The sequence below is a fragment of the Lotus japonicus genome, chromosome 4 (assembly GCF_012489685.1).
Source record: "Lotus japonicus ecotype B-129 chromosome 4, LjGifu_v1.2".
In the NCBI taxonomy this organism is placed as follows: Eukaryota; Viridiplantae; Streptophyta; class Magnoliopsida; order Fabales; family Fabaceae; genus Lotus; species Lotus japonicus.
In genome coordinates this window covers 74763469-74779003 of record NC_080044.1, presented here as the reverse complement: position 1 = coordinate 74779003, position 15535 = coordinate 74763469, and the positions used below count along the sequence as shown (strand labels likewise).

The 15535-nt window shown below is 35.4% G+C and overlaps 1 protein-coding gene across 1 annotated transcript; it reads left to right on the top strand.

The window, feature by feature from the left end:
• The first annotated feature begins 6350 nt into the window (after positions 1-6350).
• On the top strand, positions 6351-11209 carry LOC130711848 (MACPF domain-containing protein At1g14780-like). The gene is made up of 7 exons (XM_057561612.1): positions 6351-7029; positions 7146-7384; positions 7992-8193; positions 8268-8345; positions 8433-8616; positions 8820-8989; positions 10309-11209. The coding sequence occupies exons 1-7, from the start codon at positions 6748-6750 to the stop codon at positions 11005-11007; spliced, it is 1854 nt and encodes a 617-aa protein (XP_057417595.1). The 5' UTR covers positions 6351-6747; the 3' UTR covers positions 11008-11209.
• Positions 11210-15535: the final 4326 nt, after the last annotated feature.

Sequence of the window (15535 nt, the reverse complement as noted above, 5' to 3'; positions counted from 1 at the left end):
CTATTTTTAAGGTGGTACTAGGTGGGGTAGTTGCGTCTTTTTGGACCTTTGTTTTTTTTAACTTACTAGTTCTTAGCTTGCTCTTTTTTTTCTCTTCTTCTTCATCTTTGTATTGGGTTGAAGTATCCCTTGTACTTCTATTCAATATAATTCTTGTTACCTATAAAAAAAAACTTAAAGAAGATCAAACATATCACCGTTAGTGCTTCAAACTTAAATTAAATACAAGGTACATAAGATTTTACGTTTTTGAGAGAAAAAAAGCTTTTACGTTGTTCACCCAGATTTCCCATTAATGTAGTAGAAAGTTCCAACAGTTTGAAACTAATAAATGCTCACCCACAATTTATAGGTTTGAATTAGACTTTTTTTTTTTAACGATTGAATTAGACTCATAACTTTACAAAAGTACTCCATATAAACTCGTGTGAGGATAATTTGAAGCATGTTTGAAAGTTGTTAAAGTTGAATTTTCTATCTTGTATAGTCCAGTGTTTGACCAATCAAAGTTATGTTCGGTTTGATCTTTGTTCATGTCCTACTATACTATGTTCTACTCCCTCCGTTCTTATTTAACTGTTCAGAAAGAGAAGAAACACACATATTAAATAATGCAATTAATTTTGTTACTTTTCATAAAAATATTATTTGATTTCCTATTTCACCCTTTAAAATGTATATTATATTTCCTCATTTATTGTTCCTACAAAGGCATTTTTTGGAAAAACATGTTCTCTTGAAACTCTAAGTAGACAGATATATAGGAACAATTTTTTTTTTCAAAGTCAACAATTAAGTTAATAAGGAATTGAGGGAGTATGCTATTATGTTATCGTGTAAATGAAAAAGTTAGAATTTGAGGTATCAAATTTAAGTGAATTGAAGAAGTAAGATTTTATCTCATTATCTCTAATGTGATTTTATGTTGAGTTTATCTCATTATCGAGGTTTTGGTGCCCTTCACATTTACTCCCATGTCATTGCTGCAATCTTGCAGCTCCTTCGTCTGGACTAGGAGGTTTCTTTGCTCCTAGTTCCCCGCAGCTGCAACTCGGTGGCGGACAAGATGGCCAAGTTAGCTCATGGTTCAAATTGTTCCTTCACCTGTTTTGATACCCCTCCCCGGCGGTGCTGTCCTTTTTAGCCTCTGACAGAGGAATTAGTTAGTTTTTTTGTTTCCCTTTTTGTTGTTTTCTTGTTGTTTTTTCTTTCCTTAGCAAAAAAAAATACATATATAATTACATCCATTTAATAATGATTGTTGAGTTTCTTTAGTTTAATAATTATATGTTCATAACCAACAAGACGTACATAACTGATAGATAGTTGAGCTCTTTAAGCATTTAGTTTAAGTTTGATCCCTGAGTAGTGCGTATGGAGAAAAATTTGTTCGGAGAGACATATTCATTTAATGTGATATCAGAATCTTGAGTTATTAGTTTCATGGCTGCCGTCTGTAGCATTACCTTAAGAAAAATAATAATTATATATTTATATCAAACAAGTAGCCGCACTCTTATAGAGACATTTAACAATTATTATATTCGGGTCAGAATTATGAAAGCAATTTGGCAAAAAATCTTAATAAAATATAAATTTTAAAAAATATAATTAAGTTTTGCATAGGTTTATTCAAATTGTTATTAATATTAATCCTTTTTTAAAACGATTATTATTAAGAGAAAAGGATGATGCACCAACGGTGTAAATGTTTTTTACACCGTCAACCAATCATATATTAAGGATGTGCCACATCAATTAGTGAAATTAAATAAAAAAAAATGAGATTTTCTCACATCCTTAAAATTTGATTGGTTGATGGTGTAAAAAAACTTTACACCGTCAGTGCATAGAAATTAAACTCTATTATTAATCATTAAATTTAATTTTTATTTGGTCTATCTTGAATGTGGAATTAAATTTAGACTCACATAACTAACAAAGATGATTCATTGATATTTCTCCTAAATCTCTGCCATCTGTGATGATGGGGCTAGTAGTGTTGTAATATTTACTCAAGGAGTAATAATTACATAGTGTTCCAAAATGACAAATGTGTTGCATTGAATGGATTTGAATGAAGTCCCACATAGAAAGTGGAGCAACTTTTCAAAGCATTTATATATCATTAAATGTCAACCATTCAACAAAGAGACAAAGAGAGGATATAGTGCCACATGTGCATGGTTTGGTGGTCCCAAGCTTTTATGTCACATGTTCCATTCACACGACCGCGTGGGCGTGGGCGTGGGCGTAGAGGCGCTAGTGGCGGCACGACACTTGAGGCACTTGAGCACGACGCATCGACGGCGACGGCAACGCGGTTGCCGTAACGTCCGTTTGTTTTGCTCGTTTTAGAATTCGAATTTTTTTGCACCTATTCACGAAGGGTCACAATTATTCACATATTTGTTGGTAACAGATATAATTTATGAAGGGTCGCAACCTTATAAATTGTTCTGTTTTTGCCTATAAATAGAGTGCATGTTCAGAATTCAGAATACAATCATATCCTCTGATTTTCCAGAAAACCACTTCCCTTCATTTCGAGTTTTCATTAGTATTGTGCAAACTCGAAGCAAGGCTGATTATCTTGGGTATTCTTGCATCCAAACTCTAAGACGAAATCAGAGAGTGCTTGAAATACTTTAAGGAAAGTGATTTCATCACGATCAAGCCTATTCATTTTTAACAATATCCTCTGTTTTTCCAGAAAATCACTTCCCTTCATTTCGAGTTTTCATTAGGCTTGTGCAAACTCGTAGCAAGGCTGATTATCCTGGGTATTCTTGCATCCAAACTCTAAGACGAAATTAGAGAGTGCTTGAAATACTTTAAGGAAATTGATTTCATCACGATCAAGCCTATTCATTTTTAACAATCTTAAAGTAATTTTCAAATGGCTACCGATGCTTCTGACTCCAGTATCAAAGTTATGAACCAGGATCTTGTCAAACTTGATCGCTTCGATGGAACGAATTTCACTCGCTGGCAAGACAAGATGATTTTTCTCCTGACTGCACTGAAGATATATTATGTGTTAGACCCTGATCTAACACCAATTGCTGAACCAAAAGATGATGATTCTGATGAACTTAAGACCGAAAGAAAGAAGCGCAGAGAGGATGAGTTGCTGTGCCGTGGACACATTATGAACACTCTCTCCGACCGCCTCTATGATCTGTACACAGACACTCAGTCCGCAGCGAAAATATGGAAAACATTGGAATTCAAATTCAAGGCTGAGGAAGAAGGTACCAAAAAGTTCTTAATATCTAAATATTTCGATTTCAAAATGTTAGATACAGAACCTATTCTGCAACAAGTGCACGAGTTACAGGTTCTCGTAAATAAGATAAAGGCAGTGAAAATAGATATCCCTGGAGCCTTTCAAGTTGGTGCAATCATTGCAAAATTGCCACCTTCCTGGAATGGTTACAGGAAGAAACTGCTGCACAATTCTGAAGACTTCTCTTTGGAGAAAATTCAGAAACACCTTCGAATCGAGGAGGAATCGAAGGTCAGAGACAAGGCTGAGTCTTCTGGTTTCTCTAAGGCAAATACTGTAACTACAAAAGGCAAGAAAAAATATGATGGCAAACAGCAACATCTCGGACCAAAGAAAGAACATAATAAGTTCAAAAACAACAATGGAACAAAAGGTCCAAAGGGTGGCTGCTATGTTTGCGGAAAGCCTGACCACTTTGCTAGAGACTGCAGACAAAACAAGGCTAAAAAGGAAGTGAATGCTGTCCAAGTTGATGATGAAATAATCGCTACTGTGAGCGAAGTTATGGCTGTAAAGGGTAAAGTTCCAGGGTGGTGGTATGATACATGTGCCTCTGTTCATGTATCATATGACAAAGCATCGTTCAAGACTTACTCTGAATCAACTGATGATCAAGAAGTGCAGATGAGAAATGAAGTTCGATCAAAGGTTGTCGGAACTGGAACTGTCGAACTTAATTTCACTTCCGGAAAGAAAGTTACTCTTGTTAATGTGTTGCATGTTCCAGAGATGAGTAGGAACCTCGTTAGTGGGGACTTGTTGGGAAAACCAGGAATCAAATCTGTGTATGAATCCGGAAAACTCATATTAACTCGTAATGGGGTGTTTGTAGGAAAAGGATATTCCGCTGAGGGAATGATCAAATTATGTCCTATTAATAACATTATTAATAAAGTTTCCAATTCTGCTTATATGATTGATTCTGTTTCCTTATGACATTCTAGATTAGCACATATTGGTATTAGTACTATGAATAGACTAATTAAGTCCAAATTAATCTCATGTAACATTCATGAATTTGAAAAATGCGAAATACGTGTTAAATCTAAAATGATCAAAAAACATTTCAAAAGTGTTGAAAGAAAGTTTAATTTACTTGATCTTGTACATTCTGACTTATGTGAATTTAATGGCATGCTAACCCGTGGGGGAAATAGATATTTCATAACATTCATAGACGATTGTTCTAGGTACACTCATGTTTACCTATTGAAGCATAAAGATGATGCTTTCAATGCCTTTAAATCATACAAAGTAGAAGTAGAAAATCAATTAAATAAAACTATCAAAGTTTTGAGAAGTGATAGGGGTGGAGAATATTTCTCTACAAAATTCGATTCTTTTTGTGAAGAACATGACATTATACATGAATGTTCTGCACCGCGTACACTACAACAAATGTATTTTTTAGAAAAATAAGAATATGTTTGTATATTATTTTATTATCATGTGAAATATATGCGTGAATCATACACATATATTTTATTTAGTAGTTGAAAATTTGTTGCATTTTTTTGGTTCATAGATTTATTACCTAATAAACAATATGTTTAAATGTATGATTAGTAGCTTATTCTCGAATGTAGAATATATATATTTTTGCTCTGATTTTATCTTGTACGAATTATTTAGTCAACTTTGTCTCCGATTTCCGTCAAAGGAGGTAGACGTATGTATAAGTGTCAGATGGGGCCCTTTTTTCCATTCTGTAACGTCTAGTTGCTATTATGAAGCAGGATCGTAAAAGGGTTAACGGGTAGTGGGTAAAGTCCTATGAAAGAGAAAAGAGTAGTAGTACTTCATATGAAGTTGAGTTTTTGTTTTTAAATTTAAATTTAAATTATGAAGTTGAGTTGAATAAATAGCTATTGTTTCTAAACACATACTAGTACAGCAGGGCACTGGCCTTGGCTGGCGCGGTGTCTGAGCGAGTCGTTGATTTTTAGGAGCGCGGTCTTTTTCTAATGAGACATCTGGTTGAGCTCGCCAGTCATCCCTATCTTTTTTAGTTTGCTCATCCTGTTCAACCAAGATAAACTCTTGTACTACTATTCTGATTCTGATGAAGATTTGACGACTACCTCCGGCAGATATAGTGCTCCTGCTGTGTCAGGATGTTCTAAATTAATTTTGCTATAATTTTCGAATGTAACAAAAAAAACACATACTACTACTATACGTCTATACCTTTCCTCTTAGTAAAAAAAAAAAACACATACTACTATATAAGATATACAAACCGATATGAAAAATTTATAGTTAAATTAGTATTTTTTAAGGTTCAAACCGTGAATCTTTCACTCAAGTAGAGAATTGAACTTGAACATTTTTAATAAGGATAATAAAAAAATTTCACAAATTTATTGCTAATAATATTTTTCTTAATAAGCCTTGTTTTTGTAAGTCTTCTTAATAAACCTTTTTTTTTTGAACTTAGTCTTCTTAATAAACCTGATACTAGTGACTGAAGTAGATAAATGAGTTAATTGAATTTGCAAGTTATTAATTATTTTGTTTCCTATGAAGTGCAAGTTTTAAATCAAGAGAATAGTAATTTATGAAAGTTAATAGTAAATTTTACTAATTTATTATTATTGTAACTATTGAAAATAAATTTAATTCTATCAACTATATTAACTACATTAATTAGTGAATAATACTTAATCAACACTTATCTTTCAATAAAAAAATAGATAGGAAAAGAAAATATATAAATAAGTGTCGATGTAATAAAAAACTCAAAGAGAGAATATGAAAAAAATTTAGCGAAAATGATTACTAAGAATGAATCATTACCCTTTCTTTATTAGTAGTAGATGTGAGCTACTAATTATTATTAGACTCTTATAATTAACAACAATATTTTGTTTTTGTTTCTTAAGGTAGCTCTACAATTGACAGTCGTGAGACTACTTTTTCGAGACTCCGTGATCACATTAAGTCAGTAGGTCTCTCACAACAAATATTTCTCGGTATACACGGCACAGCAATAGGAACATAACTAAGAACAAATTGATATGAATGGAATCAATGTCAAATTGTCAAAGAGTCATTTTAGCTTTTTGAAACATTGGTTCTTATGTTGTTGACCAATACAAAAACGTTTTAGGTTCTGTTCTTCACTCCTTTCCGTTTTCACAACAAAACGCCACAGACACTGTCAAACTCCAATCCTACACACTTTTCCCGTTTCATCTTCTTCAATTCTTCAACTCTCCATCTCTTCTTCTTCTTCTTCTTCCCCTGAAACCGAACCATCGTTGCGTAACGCTCACTGATCCCATCTTCACCTTCCTCGAACCTTCCCTTTGATTTCTCACCATCCATCTGCACCTAACACTACCCATTTGGCCACAATCACCGAATCCAGCTCCTTTCTTTGTCCCCTTGTTGCTTTTCCTATAAAACTTCAATCTTTTCCCAAACCCCATTTGACACAGTAACGCGTTTAGTTGGTGATGGCGGTGGAGGAAGAGGGTATTGAGATGGTGGCATTGGAGTCTCTGGGTAAAGGGTTTGATTTGGCCAGTGATTTTCGGTTGAGGTTTGCAAAGGGAATTCGTGAAGGGAGGGGTAGTAGTAGTAGTAGGAAGAGGTTGGTGGTGCTTGATGAACAGAACAAGAGGGATATTTTGATTCCTGGAGCTGGTGGAGTTACAATCAAAGGTGTTTCTGAGAATATTCGTTGTGATAAAGGTGATCTTCTTCGCTTCAAGTCTGATGTGCTTGAATTCAACCAGGTTGGTACCCTTTTTCATCTTCTTTTTGTAACTGTTATTGGAATGAAGCAAATTGAATTTGAAAGATATCACTAATTTTGATTTGTTTTTGTGAACCTTGAATTTGTTGGTTGTAGATGTCTGAGTTGCTTAATCAGAAATCAGCAGTGCAAGGGAAAATCCCTTCTGGCTATTTCAATGCTCTGTTTGATTTAAGTGGTGATTGGTTTCGTGATGCTGCTGATACCAAATATCTGGCTTTCGATGGGTATTTCATTTCACTTTACTATCTGCACCTGACAGCTTCTCCAATAGTCCTACAAGAAGAAGTAAAGAAGTCTGTTCCAGCTCAGTGGGATCCTGCTGCATTGTCTAGGTAAACACTACGCCAACAATAATTTGTTATGAATATATAGATTATAGAGTCTGTGTTTTCCTGTTGTAAATTGACTCATCTTTTGTTTCTGTAACTTGTCATGTGATTGAATTTAATTAATTCAATTTTTTGTTGGTTTTTGTGCTCTCAGTCTTTTGACAATCCCTGCAAAATTTAGTAGTTTTTGGTGTGGAAGAACAAGTATAAAAGAATGTAATATGATAGTACCTTCTTACCTTTAGTATGAGGCTCAAATTACCTTTTTAGACAAAGTTATTGTACTATTGGACTTGATAGCAGTCGATGTTAATTTAAGTGTTATGTTTTGATTGTTTTTTATAAGTAAATCAGTCTGGAAGAGTAAGAGCGCTTTTGGTTTACGGTTACAAAGCATGAAAATGAGAAAATAACACGTCCTGAGGCACTCTTTGTTGAAGTAATTCAACAAAATAGTGCATTGGGATGTGTAGTAGTTTCCCGTTTTTATGCTTTCTAATTACTAGTAAACCAAACGTGCTCTAACTGATGTTTGACAGTTTGGATGGTGGATAGTTTTGGGTTGATAAGATTATAGGTGTATATGATGCTGATCAATTTGGCTAGGCAGGTTCATCCAGACATATGGTACACACTTAATAGTAGGCATGGCTGTTGGAGGTCAAGATGTAATCTGTGTCAAACAAAAACATTCTTCAAAGATTCCTCCTGGTGATCTCAGAAGGCATTTAGAGGATCTTGGAGATTTTTTATTTTCAGATGTAAGGAGCCCTCCTTTACTACAGAGGAAAGCGGCAGATGGCAAACAGAAGGTATAGTGCTTTATCTTGTGCAGCTGTATTATGTTTGTTACTTTTCTGTTGATGCAATCTCTCTGTTCATGTAGGTTCCTGAGGTCTTTAATCGTGTCATGCAATCAAACACTATGTCATTCACCAGCATTTCGGAAACATCGAGCAAGGATGTAAGCCCTGAAAGAGAAATCTTTACCATTTGGAATAAATACATTTTCTAGGTTGTGAAATTAATATATTGCTTTATCTTGGAACAGGGCCTCACTATCATTTGCTCTAAAAGAGGAGGAGATATGCTCAAGCACAGTCATTCGAGTTGGCTCCAGACTGTGCCATCTAATCCTGAAGCAATCCTCTTCAAGTTTGTTCCTATTTCCTCACTTCTGGCTGGAATTCCTGGAAGTGGCTATCTTAGTCATGCCATCAATTTGTATTTACGGTGTAGGTTCTTCTCAGATTTGAAAGTCATACATGATCTGCTTCATTTACTCATATCCAGTTTATTTCTATTACTACCTAGACATTTTTTACCATGTTGCATATAAGCTTCAGAATAAAAACTAGAATTGCTGGCATGGAACCGTAGTTTAATTTCTTCACTGTTAAGGCACACAACACGTCATTGATTCACTTATTCTCTACAGATAAGCCTCCTGCTGAAGATTTACAATATTTTTTGGAGTTTCAAATTCCAAGGCAATGGGCGCCCATGTTTTGCGAGCTGCCTCTCAGACATCATCAGCGGAGGAAGTCTTCTTCCCCTTCCCTGCAATTTAATTTCTTGGGTCCAAAGCTTCATGTCAGCTCTACACAGGTACAGTTAACCAAATCTCCTGTTTGAGCTAGTAAGTGTTGCATTGCATGTGTTGGACTGTATTTCCTTTCCAAAACCATATATTTTTTAAGCAAAGCACTATCACATCTTTATCAATAAATATTGAAGTTTCAACTTGTTTCGGGGAGAAATACTTAGTCTGGCTCACGAAGGAAGAAAGTGCTGGATGAATTGAGGAGAAACACTTTTTCTTATTTTTAAGAACAAGGGAGATATAAGAATAGAAGGATTGAGCTTGAGTTTGCAACTATGGAAAGATATTGAACAAGGTAGATAAACAGAATTTTCCCAACTATAGAGGGATTAAGCTTATGAGCCATATGCGAAAGGGTAATTAAACGCAAATCAAGACAATAGATCACTTTTTAGATAATTGATTAGGTTTTATGGTAGGCAGGTCAAGCATGGACGCATTATACCTTTCTATGAATATTGCTAGATGTGTTAGAGAAAGCATAAAGATCTACATATGGTTTAGCCATGTCAGGAGAAGACTGATAGAAGCCTTAGTAAGAATAGTTGATACATTGGAGAATAGTACAATAGCCTGAGGTTAAAAGAAGACCAAAAAAGTTATAGGGGAAACCATTAAAAAGGACTTGTCTCTACATAGGTTTTTCCATAGATTTGGTTAATGACAGAACACAACACTGTTGTTTGATCCCTGTAGTTTTCTTTACCAAATTGGAAAAGGCTTTTGTTGTAGTGAAGACTGAACAGTCTTTCAGGTTGGCTTCTCATATTTGGTTTTTTTTTGTCTTGAGTTGGTAGCCACGTCCTCCGAAATGTCTTAATGCTGTTAGCTAGGGAGTTTTGACATCTTGATGCAAAGGTGCCAAAAAGCACTCTCTTGACTATTTGGCTATTTTGTATGAACTTTTTGTACTTTGGGGGGTGTACATTGGCAAATTTTATATTTATGAAATAGTGTGAATTTTGAATCATTGATATTTTTTAGTGGATCATGTGCTTCTGGCCTGTGTCCCACTTCTTGCTGCCTATGACAATTTTGGGTGAGACTTGAGAGAAATCTGAAATGTAGTTCCTCCCTATAGTCAAAATCCTGAAGTCTATGAACCTTTCTCATATAAGTGCTACCATGTTCTTTCACTTTTCATCATTTCAATTTTAATCATGATGTGTTGCATAACTTTATAGGATTATCACCCTTATTTTGTTTTGTTTTCCATTCATCTCATGTCTGCCCGGCAACTATCTTGAGTTATGGACACTTTATTCTTATAGTTCACAACATTATGTTCTCTAGTTAATGGTGTTATTTTTACACGAAATGCCAGGTGTTAAGTGAACAAAAGCCTGTAGTTGGCCTCCGCCTGTACTTGGAGGGCAGGAAATGTGATAGACTTGCTTTACACATACATCATCTTTCAAGTCTCCCAAATAAGATGATCCTCTCTTCAGAGACATCGACTCCAAGCATGTGGCGAGGATCTGATGATAATGAATCCAGTAACCAATTCCTGGAACCAGTCAGATGGAAGCGATTCTCAAATGTGTGCACAGCTGTGGTCAAGCATGACCCTAACTGGCTGAACAGTTCAACAGGCGTTTATATAGTAACTGGTGCACAACTCGTCAGCAGATGTAGTTGGCCGAAGAATGTGCTTCACCTGCGTCTTCTCTTTACTAACATACCCAATTGCAGTATCAGGAAGACAGAGTGGGCTGCTGCACCAGAGGCTTCAAGAAAATCGTCTTTCCTCACAAATTTGAGCACAACATTTTCATTCACACAGCAGAGCGCCACCTCCGGTCCACCTAAGCAGGCACCAGCCATGCTTAACTCCGGAATTTATCCAGACGGCCCGCCGGTGCCGGTTCGCGCCGGTAAACTACTTAAGTATGTGGAGGCAGCCGAGGTCGTGCGAGGTCCGCACGATACTCCTGGGCATTGGTTGGTAACAGCTGCTAAGCTTGTGACTGAGGGTGGTAAGATTGGGTTGCAGGTGAAATTTGCATTGTTAGATTACTGGTGATTGATCCAGCCTTCTACTCTATCTCTAGCCATAGTAAAGTAATATCATTGATTGTCATGCCTTGTTGCTTGAGTTTTTCTGAATATGCAGATTGCTTGTATATATTTTTCCTAAAGGCTTTGTACAGGAGAGTATACAAATTACAAAATGAGTGGTTGTTAACATCAGGCAATAGAAAGTGAAAATTTGACTATTCTGCTTATTCTGTATGCATTTTAGTTAGTTCATTAGCAATCATTTTAAGGGAAATGAAGAGGGTGTAGATGATACAGTGGAAAAATTCTGAAGGAATTGGTGAGCAAAGTAATTACATGCTTGCCTGAAATATAACCTTGACTCGAGGCTCTTACTTATATATAGCTTTCTACTTTGTTGTTGGTCTATGAGTAAGGTAGGGAAACAACTATGTGCTAGGTCCAAGGATGGGTTAGTGTTCTATCCTCAGAACATAGAAACAGGGTATAGTACCTAACGTGAGAGGGTTGTGATGTGAGGATCTTAGAGAGAAAAAGTGTAACCGCTTTTAGAGAGAATATAACTGAATTTCAAGCTTGTTATTTCACAAATGAGCTAAGAGTCTTTTACAATTGGTAACCGCCCCCTATTTATAGGCTCGGGGTTGGGCCTTGTGCTCCTAACCGCCCATGGTGGGCCAGTTGGGTCCCCCGGGGGAGGCCCAAATTCCCTAACTCACTCACCGCCCTGAGGCAAGCGCCCCTGGGCAAGGGCCCCTGGGTCTCGCCCAGTTCAGTTAGACTCACTTTATGGATCTTTATGGATCTAATGTATAAACATTTCCTTATATTTTTGTGAGAGGCTGATTGCATGACTCGAATCTATGATCTGAAAGTCAAATTATAACAATTTTACTGTTGCATCAAGGCTCGCCCTATGTCTATGAGTAACTTAAAAAAAAGAAAAAAAATTGAAACTCAGAAAGCATGAAGAAATAAAGTATACGATGACTATTATTAATGATCCTACATTGCTACCTACTCAATGATGTATAGTTGTACTTGGCTTCACGTGCCTATAATTGACCATTGTAAACTTGGATAAAATTGTTTGGTGTTGTGTAAGGTTCGGACTTAGATAGATGCCTAAGAACTACTCTATTATTCCCGATATTCATAAGTAGCCATCTGTGGTTCCTGCATGGTTTGTTTCCTATTGTTGAGTGAGATCAATTATTACATTACCTTGTGCAACTTTACTTGGAAAAAAAGGAAGCTTTCCTTTTTCCCTTTTTGGGTCCAAAGGAAAAAAAAATGGAAGCATGATAGGATGTCCTTCAATTGCCTTAAGTCAAACGTTTGAGAAAATTGTTACAACACTTTTTTTATAAATTAGTTAAGTCAGATTCAAGATTTAGTCATAATTAAGACTCTTCATCTCTCTCTTGGGTGTATTGTGTGGGGATAGAAGCTATTTTTGCGCAAACAACCTGTGTTGCTAATTGAGCGAACTAAAGCACACCTAAATTTGCTGTTCCATATTCATTTTTTAAAAAAGTCGTCACACTTTTTGAAAAAGCAAGATAAATGTGTTGCCTTTAAAAAAAATAGATTAATAATATGGAGTGTTTGGAAGAGTATTTTAAAAAGTATGCAAAAACGGGTCCTCTTTGTTTGTAACACTTTGAATTGAATCTTCCAATTGACTGAAAAATTGTCAAACTTCATAATTCTACTATGCCACTGCGTATATTATTTCATAGCAGTTTTTGCTGAGAATGATTATATTATACCATAATGACTATTGCAGATAAAGTTGTTATATAAACTCTATTATTATTCACGAGTGTTTGAAAGTTTAAAAGTTTGACATGGTAAATGTACGAAAAATCTCGTCAATTATGTTGAATTTTGAAAAGGACACAAAGCATCTTGCAATTAAAAATATGTATCAAATATTTAAACATATATATAAATCAAACTGTAAAATATTTGACGGGATTTTCCTCGAGTCAAATTAAGATAAGAAAGTACTCACTATCATTATTCTCCTTCAACTTACTCTGTAAATGTTAGTTTAACATTATTAGGTGTTCTAGAATGAAGAACAAAAGAGATGATTTTAGGCCCAAGACGCTAATGTAGGTAAGGTCTTGTAATAATTTAGGCAGTAGTTGCCGAATGGATAAATGTAAAAAAGTTCCCTATACAAGATTTAACCTTCCTTTTTATAGTGGAAGTTGGAGGTTTCTAACTATAACCTTATTGAATTCTATTTATTGAATTTTCAGTTCTGAGAATAAATTGCTTTATTTTCAGTACTGTAACAGGAAGCAGAGGGAAGGGTTTATCAAATATGAGGGTCCTGTGTATTTATTGGTTTTAGTAGTATTCATTTTTCATTGTTGGAGAAGGAAGGAGAAGTATATTTCTCGAATAATTACAAGAACATGGGTTTACTGTTTGTATTTAATGTGAGTTTTATAGTGTGACATTGTGATATTTTGGCGTCTATCCCACCAGCTTAATATATTTGCAGGAACTTAAGGATTATTTGTTGAAACTTTAAAGAACAATAACTTGAACACAATGAAGTAACGTTAGCTTGGTTATCAAAATCACGCCAAAAAAAGGCCATGTGCACAGCAATTGATTGCGGAATGGATAGGTACACATGTTTATCCAGAGCTGAAACAAAGGCACTTTTAATCCAAAAAGCACTTCAAAAAGTTGTAAATGGCACTTTATACTAAATTAAAATTTTGGTTGTCATCAATCTTCATGATGAATTATGTCCATTGAAATTCTAGTTTTCACTCAATTTTTTTGTTTTTTTTTTCGCATGTGATGATCTTATGAGAAAAGCTTTTGGACCACCAAAGAGTTGATGGAGCTTTTGGCCATTTGCTTCAGAAAGCACAAGCCAGCAGTTGAGGATATTTATTGATTATCCATTTCTTCCTCAAAATGGGGTCCATTTCTATCCCATCTCTTCACCCCTCACACTCAAACGGATGGTATTTGAATATCAAGTTTTTTTTTTTTAAAAAAAAAAACGTATTTGAATACAAGTTGATTGCAAGATAAAATGATTTTCTTTAACAAAACTTTTTATCTCAAGATGAATGTTAAAGTTCATCTGTACAATGCTAACGAGTATCTTAACATAGTCTAAGAATGTGTTTAAATTTCAGTTGAGTGCAAAGTAAACGGACTTTTATCCTAATCTATAAGAAAAGTTTTGTTCACTTTTTATCTCAAAGTGAGTGTTGACATCTGTTTGCATTTGTATCAATGGATATCAAAGCATAGTCTAACTCAATGTGACATCTTAGGTGGAATGAGCGACTGTCCCTAGCATTTCCTATTGCGGTGTTAGGTTCAACATCTTGCGTCTCAACCGACATACCTTATACCTTAGGCCATAACTCATAGCGAAGGCCGGAGGCAGGAGATTATTGCTCTGATATTCGGTTCAACATCTCGCGCTTCAACCAGCATACCTTATATCTCAGGCCATTACTCATAGTGAAAGCAGGGACAATTGTTCCGGTGTCCGGTTAAACATCTATTTACATTTATATTGACGGATATCCAAATATAATCTTATTATACGAGGCACTTAGGTGGAATGAGGGCGATTGTGACTAGCATTTCCTTTAATGTGAGTTCTAGTAATTAGAATACAAAAGAACCATAAAGATATGGAACAGAAAGGGAGGATTAGGCACGATCAGGGGCGGATCCACCGCCTGACTTGCCTGGGCGCTTGCCCGAGCTCCATGGCAAAAAAAAAAATTTGATTTGAACTGAGGGGTCCTTTTTGGGGAAAAAAATAAGGGCAGCCTAGGCAAAAACTCTACCGTGAGCTACTCTGCTACTGTTCAGCCTTTGTATAACACACTGCGATCGTGTTGAAGGGGGAGAAGAGATAATGTGTCGCACAAAATGGAGAAGGAGATGGAGGGTAGAAGAGTTTGGAAGAAAAAATCAATCTGTAGCATCTTGAATCTATTTCTCTCATTTTTGAGTAATGCGCGGCTGTAAGAGATGGTGTGTACTGTGTATCCTTCTCTCTTTTTTTTTAGGTTTTAGGTATATATTGGGATGGGGTAAAGAGCTTATCTATATGTGTAAGCTAACATTACATCAGCGTTATATTATTTTTTAAAGTATACTACTGTATTTGACCCAAAAAAAAGTATACTACTATATATAGATTCGGAAAAAAATTATATAGATATAGTTTTCTATTGACCAAAAAACAATATCAAAATTGAGTCCGTAAAATTTAATCAAACTTTAGAAATCTAAAACATATATTACAGTAGTCAAAAAGAGTAATTTGTTTTAATATATTACTTAATATTTATTTAAAATATATTATTTAACTACTATTAGTTCAACCACGCTGATCCAAACACACACTGTTTCAAGTTGGGTGTTTAATTAAGAATGCGGCATATTTGTCACTGCAACAAGCTATTCACCCCACAACACCGCATTGCACGCAATTGCAATTTAAAATTCTAGGTCAGACATCAGGTGCAGTTAGTTAGGCTTAGGTTTAATTT